The sequence below is a fragment of the Benincasa hispida genome, chromosome 5 (assembly GCF_009727055.1).
Source record: "Benincasa hispida cultivar B227 chromosome 5, ASM972705v1, whole genome shotgun sequence".
Classification (NCBI taxonomy): Eukaryota; Viridiplantae; Streptophyta; class Magnoliopsida; order Cucurbitales; family Cucurbitaceae; genus Benincasa; species Benincasa hispida.
This window is the reverse complement of record NC_052353.1, coordinates 62,419,852-62,429,969: the sequence shown is the minus strand read 5'-3', so window position 1 is coordinate 62,429,969 and position 10,118 is coordinate 62,419,852. Positions and strand designations below refer to the sequence as shown.

Genomic DNA, 10,118 nt, shown 5'->3' with positions numbered 1-10,118 from the left:
AGTGATTCAATTTCTTCACACATAGCTTCAATCCAAGACCTAGCATTAGGGCAGTTCACTGCCTCTTCAAAAGTAGCAGGTTCTTGATCATTAGGGGCTATTGTGGCATTTAGAACTAAGTTCATGTAATTAGCTTCAGTATACCTAGCTGGAGGAACTATCACTCTTCTTTGTCTATCCCTAGCCAATGAATACTGACTTAAATCAGGTTGAGTTTCAGTATTCTCAGTAGGCTCACTTGAGTTTTCCTCTTCTTCTTCTTCAGTTTCATTAGGAGGGTTTTGACTAGTGGATGAATCTTTAGGTGCCTCCACCTCAATCCTAGCAATACTAAGGCTTTTAGAAACTTCACATGTTGTCTTTTCTTTTTGCATAAACATCTATTTTTCTCTAAAAGTGACATCCCTGCTTACAAGAAATCTTTTCTCAATAGGATTCCACATCTTAAAGCCTTTAACACCTTCTGAGAACCCAACAAACATACATTTAACTGCCATAGACTTTAGTTTCCCCTGACTTTGGTTAATATAGCCAACACATCCAAATACCCTTAGATTTTCTAGGTTAGGTGGATGTTTTGTCCATTTTTCTTCAGGAGTTATGAAGTTTAGGGAGGAATGAGGGCACCTATTTAAGGTGAAAACAGTGTAGCTTGCTGCCTTAGCCCAATACTTTCACTAAGAATTGCATCTGAAAGAAGACATCTAACCCTTTCCATGATTGTTCTATTAAGTCTTTCAGCAACTCCATTATGTTGAGGAGTGAATCTAACAGTCCTATGCCTAGTTATTCCTGTTTCTTTACAGAACTTATTAAACTCTTCATTACAGAATTTCAGTCCATTATCAGTTCTTAGGTATTTAATTTCTTTAGAAGTTTGCTTCTCTATCATGAGTTTCCACTCCTTAAACTTATCAAACACTTGGTCTTTAGTTTTAAGGAAGTAAACCCAACTTTTCCTAGAGAAGTCATCAGTAAAAGAGAGTAAATACCTTGAGCCACTTAGGCTAGGTGTAGGAGTTGGATCCCATAAGTTTGAGTGAATATAATCTAGGATAGCTTTTGTGGTGTGTTGTACTTTAGTGAAACTTTGCCTTTTGGCCTTTCCTAAAACACAATGTTCACAAAAAGTTAGATTTTCTAAGAGACCTTTAGGTAGAATCCCTTGCTTAAATAAGACTTCTAGACCTTTAGCACTAATGTGAGACAATCTCTTGTGCCAAACATCAACCTCTGTGATCTCATTTGTGGTGGCAACATATGTCCCTATCATCATTTCAACTTCTTTAACCACAAATAAGTTATTTACCTTTTCCCCAACTAGTATTACCTTAGAATCTTTTAGCACCTCAAGGCTTTCTTCCTTTACCCTTGTATTCACACCCAATTGCATCAAGCTTTCATAAGGAAATTAGGTTTCTCTTAAGAAGTGGAACATATCTCACATTTCTAAGAAGTTTAATAGTTCCATCCTTAAGTTTCATAGAAACAAAGCCAATTCCTTCTATCTTATAGCCTTGGTTGTTTCCCATATAAACCATTTCTCCTTCAATTTCTTGAAAGGTGTTGAACCATGGTCTCATAGAGGTCATGTGATAGGTGCATCCAGAATCTAGGACCCAATCATGTTTTCCTAGGGGATTTACATGGTTGGATTTATCTAAGGTTGAGGCTAGAGCATCTGAGTAGATAAAAGAACCTTCTAACAGAAGCTTCGGGTTGTTTACCTTTAGAGTCCTTTTCTTTCTCTTGGTTCTTCCTTTTAAGAATAAAACAATTTTTGATTAAATGTCCTTTCTTTTTGCAATATTTACATTTTAATTTCTATTTAGGCTTGTTTTCTTCTGAATTATATGGTTTTCTGTCCTTTGAGTGATTTGGTTTAAAATTTCCTTCAGCAAATAACCCTTCACCACTAGGATGATCCTTTTTGTCAGTTTGTAACTCTAGCTCTCTAGTTCTTAGGGATGATATTATTGTATCAGTACTTATATTATCCCTTCCATATTTTATAGCATACTTATATTATCCCTTCCATATTTTATAGCGTTTTTAATCTCCCTATAGGGTTCAGGCAAAGAATTAAGAAGCACATAGGCCTCATTTTACTCCTCAAGTTTCTCTCTTAAGGTTTTAAATTAAGCAACGATTTTCTTGAATTCATCTAGATTATCAGTCAAAGATTTTGATGAATCCATTTTAAATGTAAAGAATTTCTCCCTAAGGTACATTTACTAGGAAGATCTTTGGTAGCATATAATTCTTCGAGTTTAATCCATATCCTATAGGTTGTTTCTTGATCTAAATCTTGTCTTAAAACATTATCACTAAGGTTTAGGACGAACGTACCATAAGCTGCCAGCTCCTAGTCTTCTTTTTTCTTGAGCTGTCACTGAGGCTGGGAAGGTTGATGGGTCAAGAAGAGCTCTGTGAGCCTTCTGTTGGCCGAGAATTGCTTTGATTTTGGCCTTCTATAGGCCAAAATCTCCTTTGCCTTCGAATTTCTCTACTTCAAATCTTGCTACTGACATCTTCGAGTGAAAAACTTGAATCTTCAATCTTCAAGAACTGCAATCTTGTAATTCTTTTGCTCTGATACCACTTTGTTGGGCCTGCACACTTGAAATTCTTGAAATAAAAAGCCCAAATGATTAAGCTAGCCCTTTTTGCTGATCCAAACCGTGATCAACCCAAGTTGTTTTGCCCCAAATTAATTTGGTTGGTAGAAAACTTGGTCCAGGTTGCTCCACGATCTTCCAGCTGATGTGCAACACGTGGATAGATCCACTATCTTCTGCCTGATGGAAGAGATGCATTCTGCTCTGATGGGAAATGATTTTCAGACAAATTAATTTTGTTTCTCTCTCACGTTCTCTCCTCTGTTTGCAAAAAAAAACTTTTGCTAACTATTTTCTCTTTAATTATTTTCGTGAGTTTGCTGTGAGAATGAAGAAGAAGAAGAACATGCAATATTGTAAGAGAAAGAAGAGCAGAAGATCTACATGATGATATACGTGGTTCGGCAATACAGTGCCTACATCCACAGGACGAAGAAGAATCTTTACAGATCTTGTAGCTTTCTTGTAAGCTTCTATAAGATTGTTTCTACAAATTGTAAATGATGCATATTTATACATTTTGTCTGATACAAGTAGTTACATAACAAACTGTAAAGAAAAATGTAAAAGGTTGTTGAATATTCAATTGTACGTTTGAGCTTATTTATACTTCAACTATAGTTTAATGATCGACATGTTTAGCCGAGCTGGGTTTCTTGAAGAAGAGCAGTTGATAAAAACCATGGCGATTGAGGGAGATGCAATCATATCAATGGGGTGTTTGCTCTCAGCTTGTAGAGTCTATGAGAACACAGAAATGGCAAAGAGGGTAGCAGAGAAGTTAATGAATTGGATACAGAAGAAAGCATGGGTTATGTTCTAATGGCGAATGTTCATGCTTGGACGAATAACTTTGTGTGAGCAATGGAGGATGAAGAAGGCGGAGAAGGAACCAGGGGGCTGTCTGATTGAAGTTCATGAGTTCATAGTTGGTGGTGGGAGGTTGCATCCTAAAGATCAAGATATCTACATTGTATTGGATCAATTGGGAGGAATGCTACAAGATAAATGGGTTTTTCAGATGTATTTGAAAGAAATGAGAGTGAAGATTTAATGTTTAAGACCTTGATGAAATGATGACAATGCTTCCAAACTTTTTCCTTTTCTTTTTCTTTTCTTTTCTTTTTTTTTTTTCTTTTTTTTTTTTTTTTTTTTGAGAGAAAATTTAGTTAAATGCTTCCAAACATCTTCATTTAGGTATTGGCTAGAAATGACCCATTTTGCCTGGACTTCTACAAAAATGACTTATTTTGGATTATGTTCGATTTTTTTTTATATATATATAACTTCAATTCAATTTTAGCCCCTATAATTTTAATAAATCTTAAAATTAAGCAAATATTGCTAATTTATTGTTAATTTTTTTTAAAGAAATAAAAGTCTCTATTAGCATTCTTTTAATAAATTATAAAAATATATTTACATGTTAAATCTGAATGAAAATTATTATTATTATTTAACAAATTGTGATTAAATAATTTGAATGGCAAGATTAAAGATTTACTGAAAATATAGAATTAAATTTAAGATTTATTAAAAATAGATGAACTGAAATTAGACAATGAATCATAAAATGAAATTCAAAGCATAGACCAAAACGATATTTTAAACTTAAAAAATATTATATTAGCTGACTTTTCACTCATCATTTAGACCTCTCAATAGATGCAATTCAAAGGGATCATATAGGAAACGATACTCTAAATTACAAAACTATAATAAAATATAAATATACGATTAACCAACATTTATCAAATTTAAAAAAGGGTCGGAAGAAATGAATCAATCATCTTATTTTTCTTTCTCGCTTATCTTTTGAACAGTAACAAGGAATCATTTGAGATCCATAGAAGTTGAACATACATATTAATAATCAAGCATTTTAAAAAATAATAATAATTTGATTATACTCTATGTGATAATATATGTACATTTAGTTTGATCATTCCACCTTGATATCCCTTACGAGCACCAAAAAGAATGGGGATCTAATCAAACGACAGGTAATTCGAACATGAAAATCACATTGGCCTTCCTATCATACTCAACTATCTATTTAAGCAAATTACAATATTCCCCCTCCTTCAATATTCAGGCCACGTTTAAAGGCCAAAAATGGAGGGATGAAAGATGGCGTATGCAAATTTGGTTCAACCATTGAAAAGTACTATAATCAGGTTCAGTTGGATCGGGTGGTTTTTCCAGAAACCGACCGGCTCGGCTCGGTTCGGTCTCAAGTTCAAGAGAAATAAATTCGGTCAATCCGAACCGCACCGGTTACATATATATGTATACCTAAGGGTTTTTCGCGAGTGGCTTGTTCGTTTCCTTCGTCCTTGACTTCCGTCTTCCAATTCAGTCGCAGTGCCAGAGCTCTTCCTCGTTCCTTCTCCTCCGCCCGCCTCCTCGCCTTCCTTCTTCGTAGCCTTCACTCGCCGTAATCCCACGTCTCTTCAGGTCAGCCGCCGTCGCCCCAGAACTTTTTACTTTCCTGCCTCGGCCCACAGCCGCCGGTAGCATTTACTCTCCTAAAATGTACTCCATTTTGAGTTAAATTTATCCAACTTTTATTTATGATGAATATTGTGTTCGGAATGCTTTCAGATAGCCTGGTTCTCAGTATTTTTGAAGCTCAATCAAAGAAACAACAAAGGAAGTGAAGATAAATAGAGCACTAGAATGTTTTTGTTCTTCCGCTCTTGCTCAGGACCTCCCCATCGGTCCCAACAGCAACACCACATTTTTCAGATACACCTTCGGACATATGTAGACGGCACAATTAATTGGGTTCGAGATCGTGGTCTTGATCATGCTGTTGAGAGAGAGAAGAATCTTCTCCCAGTGATGAACATAAAAGATTTTATAAAATCGGAGCCGTCCAAGTCTGTTCCAGTTTCCATCATAACTCAGAAGAAGGAAGTTCTAAGAATTCCAACGCGTCCTATTGATTTGATCAGAAAATATCCTTCCATTTTTGAAGAATTTCTTCCTGGAGGCATTGGGATTCAACCTCATGTTCGGCTAACTTCTAAAGTCCTTGAACTTGATGCTGAAGAGCAGCTAACGTATCAAACTGAAACTTGTAGACAACAAGCTGCAGATCGACTCGTGAGGCTCTTAATGCTATCAAGAGTCCATAAAGTACCTGTAAGTATCATTGATCAATTGAAATGGGACCTGGGTCTTCCTAAAGATTATATTCAAAGTATAGTTCCTGATTTTCCAGATTACTTCAAAGTTGTAGGACACCAAAATTTTGCATATGGCTCAGATGATATGCGGGCATTGGAATTGGTATGTTGGAACAATGAATTGGCCACATCAGTTTTAGAGAATATGGCTGCAAAAGTAAAGCCTGATACATCGAAGGGAATGCATATTACTTTTCCTATGAAATTCTCGAACGGGTTTGAGATGGATAAGAAGTTCAAGAAGTGGGTGGATGAGTGGCAAACGCTACCTTACATTTCTCCTTATGAAAATGCATCACATCTTTCTCCTAACAGTGATGAATCTGATAAATGGACTGCTGCGATTTTACACGAGCTTCTTCATATGCTGGTCACGAAGAAGACTGAGAAGGAAAATATATTGTGCATAGGTGAGTACTTTGGTCTACGGTCAAGGTTTAAGAGAGCATTGCTTCACCATCCAGGGATATTCTATGTATCGAGTAAGGCTGGAACCTACACAGTCGTCTTGAAAGAAGGGTATAAAAGGGGTTCTGTTATTGAGATTAGCCCCTTGATGAACATTAGAAACAAGTACCTTCACCTTATGAACACAGTGAAGGAAGACTGTAAAACAACAAGCGAGCATAGTGGTACTCGCCACCAGAAGCAAGAACAGAAAGAAGGGTCAGATGATGGACCTGGGAAACAGAATGAAGCTGAATTACTCAACTTCTTGGATGACGATGACAAAGACGAAGATGAAGATGAAAATGAAGATGAAAGTACTCGTAGTCATTGCAGCGTCCGTGCGGACCGGAGAGACAGCGTCCGTGCGGACCGGAGAGACAGCGTCCGTGCGGACCGGAGAGACAGCGTCCGTGCGGACCGGAGAGACAGCGTCCGTGCTGACCGGAGAGACAACGTCCGTGCTGACCGGAGAGACAATGTGCGCAAGAGAAATGTCGATTTCAAAGAAAATGCTTTTAGAAACAGGATGATATTACCAAATAGAATGAACTCGACTGCAGAGAGACCTTATAGGGATGTTAAAAGAGAGAGGTCAAATATGAATAAATGAACGAAGGTTTAGCCTTGTAACTGGCCTTTACTTGTTTATTTTGTGGGATAAGTTTCTTTTAACGTCATAGGCCCCCTTCACATCTCCACGAAAGTTAACATCCCAATCCTTTTCATTATTACAATTGGTTGGTACTTTGAGGAAAGATTTGATTCGGCAATTGATTTACTAAAAGAAAGAGTTGGTCTCATTTCCTTCACTTTAGGTTTGTAAGCTGTATTCATTCAACTAGGGTTCATGGTCGGTTAACTGTATCTCTCCCAATTGTACATAAAAAATGAACAACCAAAATTCCATTACCTTGTACTCTTGAAACCATTGGTTTCTCCCTATAAGACAACTACGATTAGGATTACAGACTATGGAATGTCTGAAACAATGTTTGCCTCCTGAAACCAATCGTACAAATTAAAATTTCAGGAACTCGTGTTAAAGAAAAGTTGTGAACATTACACATCAAACTTTATCATCCTGTGTTTTGAAGGCGTTGGATTAAATCTAGAACCTGCGGTTAAATATTGTGTTTTGTGGATCACAAACTAACGAATTCTATGCCAATAATGCAACAATGTATGAGTGGGAATGGGCTTGTAACAAATACTGATATATTACTTACAACTGGGGGAAAATTGTTGAGTAGAAGTTTACAAAAATTATACTTCAATAGTTACGCAAGATAGAGGTGCTCCAAAGCTAAGTATTACCTACCTAATGTTCGCATTTGCCAACTTGAAACTTGAGACTCTGTCAACATGAAGATTAGAACACATTTTCTTAGATTTTCAGCAATTTGAGATTTCGTATCGAAGCCCCAACCTTAAAACAATACGAAAGATAAATGATAATCAAAATGCAGTGTTCTTTTTTATGGGGGTGGTGAAGAATATATTACCTCTTTCTGATAAGCCGGATGCTATCTTGAAGTTCCACTATTTGCTGTACTCTTAAATTTTTTTGTTTATCCTCACCATCTAACAGGACTGTTGAAGCCCTCAGCACAGCATCAAGTTCATCTTCAATTATGCTTAGCTGTTTGTCCAGGTTTTCCATGAAGTCCTCATAAGACGATACTCCCTTCATACTGTTTACCATTTGATTTTCACTCCCTAAATCAGAGCATGGAGGGGCCTCTTGCTCTCGGTCACTAGCTATTATGCTTGCATGATCCTCTGCAGCACTCGGCTGCAAATCTTTATATTCAGGAAGATTTACATCTTTAGATTCAAAATCAGTTTCTTCTGAATCTTCTGCAGCTTCCTGCTCCGAAGAGGCAATGCGAATAGGGCTCGAAACATCTTCTGTGGCCATTGTCAAATCTGAACCAATATTCCCAATTAGCTGACTCTCTTTCACGTATATTGCCTGAGAAAATCAAGTAGTTTCTTTTTCATTGTTAAAACTGAAGAACAGATTCTTGGATAGTATGAACCACATTAGAAAATTATTTTTGCAGAAACAAAAATGACAAGAGTGGGAAACAGAAGTGCCAGGGCGGCTAATACCAAAACCCCTCCCCTCCACTTGCAATCGTCCTCCCTTCTTGAGATCTATTAGGTAAATTTCCAGGCTGCTGTATCCATGGCCAAACTGCACTCATTCTTTCACAAGCTGTACAAAATGAGCGCTAGCAATGCACCAAATGAAATGAATACAAACACAAGCAGCATTGCGCTGCATGTTCTTATCTGTCATAGTCATCTTCGCTTAGAGGACCTCGTCTCAAGAATCCCCATTAAAGTCTTCCCCTCCAAATTCAAGCAATAGATAGTTCTCCGTCGTTTTTTTGTGCATTAAAGCAGAACCAATTATGGCATGCTACCATAATATTACAAGTATTATTTTTCTTATGTTCTTTTACCAAGATGGCCTCCTTTTGAAACTACCCTTGATCGAGGCCATGGCCAAAGTGGAGTACCTGGTGAACTCTTTTGTATCATTTCACAACCCTTTGCAACGCTCCAATGACAGGAATGATATGATACCATAAAGGCATTAACTGGAAAATGTAAGTCCAGTAATTGAACATCCATGACATATCAGTTACTAAATTCTCCATCAATTCAATATCACTTGCCAGATTATGAGTAAAACATGAATGTGGAGAAATTGACCATATAAAAGCACTGCTCGGTCAACTTATTACTTCATTTTACCTCATGAAGCTTTACTGACAGTTCATCCAACAACTTGATTCGACTCTTTGACTTCTCCAACGCTTGCATTACCTTCTTCTTCTGGAAAAGTAGATCTCTCGCGTCATCTTCCTTCCCTGTTTGTACGCTAATAGCTGCTTGCCGCCGTAGCTTCTCAGCAGCCTCAGACAATCTCAAGAGTCTCAATCTCGCATTGTTTGCTGAATCAACCAAAATTTCATTCAATTTTAAAGGTATTGGAGCCAGAAAGCAGGTAAGTTAATTTTTGCGGCAGAAAAGATTCCAAATACTTTAACAATGCACGTTGCGACGGTCACTCATTACCATTTCCCAATTCGACGCTCCAACACACACTTACACGAATAAAAAACTTACTACAAAGAAATCAAGAACGATGATGACAAAATTTGCGTCTAATTTGGCTAAGATTGTAGAAAGTAATTGCGGCAGTGGAGAAGGCGAAAGAATGCACACAGACCTTTGGTTCTTGTACTCTCTGCTTCAGAATGAAGGTGAGTGAGTTCCTCGCGTAGCTGTTCTGTGCTGATGTTGGAAGAGGCACGTATTGGTTTCAATAGAGGCCGCAGCGGAACAACCTTAGCTATGGCTGCTGCAGAGTTCAGTATCATCTCCGTTTCTCGTTCGTCTTCCTGAATGCTTGCAGTTGCAGGCAAAATTCTTTCAGAAATGGAATTAAAATTTTGGAAGAAAAGGATTAAGAAATAAAGCCCGTCAAAATGAAGCCCATGGACCCGAAAAGGCCCAAATTTTGAACGCCCACAGTCCACATTATGTGGCCCATTTGACGAATTTCCCTCGAGTAATTGAAGTATATAACAAGATTTTAGGTTTCAATGGAAAGAAAAAAGTACGCTATTAATTTTTAAATTATCATAAATGGCTATTTTTAGTCTTTTAGTACAAGTGAGCGACCAAATTTCCAAAGAAAGGTAGTTTGTAGAGTTATGAGTTTATGGAGATTTATGTACGTGTAGTTTGTTCTCTAACGTTTGATCCTCTAATTCTTTTTTCGTGGATGTGTATGCTTTACCCCAAAAATAGAGTGTGTAAATGATCTTAAAGTTGAAGTCTCAGA

The 10,118-nt window shown here is 37.3% G+C and overlaps 2 protein-coding genes across 3 annotated transcripts; one reads left to right on the top strand and one right to left on the bottom strand.

The window, feature by feature from the left end:
• The first annotated feature begins 4,535 nt into the window (after positions 1-4,535).
• On the top strand, positions 4,536-7,208 carry LOC120077954 (protein WHAT'S THIS FACTOR 9, mitochondrial). 2 transcript variants are annotated; one of them, XM_039032092.1, is made up of 2 exons: positions 4,536-5,075; positions 5,223-7,208. In XM_039032092.1, exon 2 carries the CDS (start codon positions 5,298-5,300, stop codon positions 6,867-6,869), a length of 1,572 nt encoding a protein of 523 aa, XP_038888020.1. In that variant the 5' UTR covers positions 4,536-5,075; positions 5,223-5,297; the 3' UTR covers positions 6,870-7,208. The 2 variants fall into 2 exon arrangements, with proteins under 2 accessions (XP_038888020.1, XP_038888019.1); XM_039032091.1 differs by having other exon boundaries at positions 4,536-5,131.
• A 246-nt stretch (positions 7,209-7,454) lies between these two features.
• LOC120077955 lies at positions 7,455-9,724 on the bottom strand. The gene is made up of 4 exons (XM_039032093.1): positions 9,501-9,724; positions 9,023-9,222; positions 7,762-8,231; positions 7,455-7,613 (listed from the first exon to the last, which is right to left on the bottom strand). The coding sequence occupies exons 1-4, from the start codon at positions 9,649-9,651 to the stop codon at positions 7,574-7,576; spliced, it is 861 nt and encodes a 286-aa protein (XP_038888021.1). The 5' UTR covers positions 9,652-9,724; the 3' UTR covers positions 7,455-7,573.
• Positions 9,725-10,118: the final 394 nt, after the last annotated feature.

Bases quoted from the DNA above. Each gene is read 5' to 3' on its own strand.
- LOC120077954 (XM_039032092.1), top strand. From the start codon at position 5,298: ATGTTTTTGTTCTTCCGCTCTTGCTCAGGACCTCCCCATCGGTCCCAA.
- LOC120077955 (XM_039032093.1), bottom strand. From the start codon at position 9,651: ATGATACTGAACTCTGCAGCAGCCATAGCTAAGGTTGTTCCGCTGCGG. The intron at 8,232-9,022 runs GTAAAATGAAGT...TGATTTTCTCAG, and splicing joins TGTCAGTAAAGCTTCATGAG to GCAATATACGTGAAAGAGAG. The intron at 7,614-7,761 runs GTAATATATTCT...TCATGTTGACAG, and splicing joins ATCCGGCTTATCAGAAAGAG to AGTCTCAAGTTTCAAGTTGG.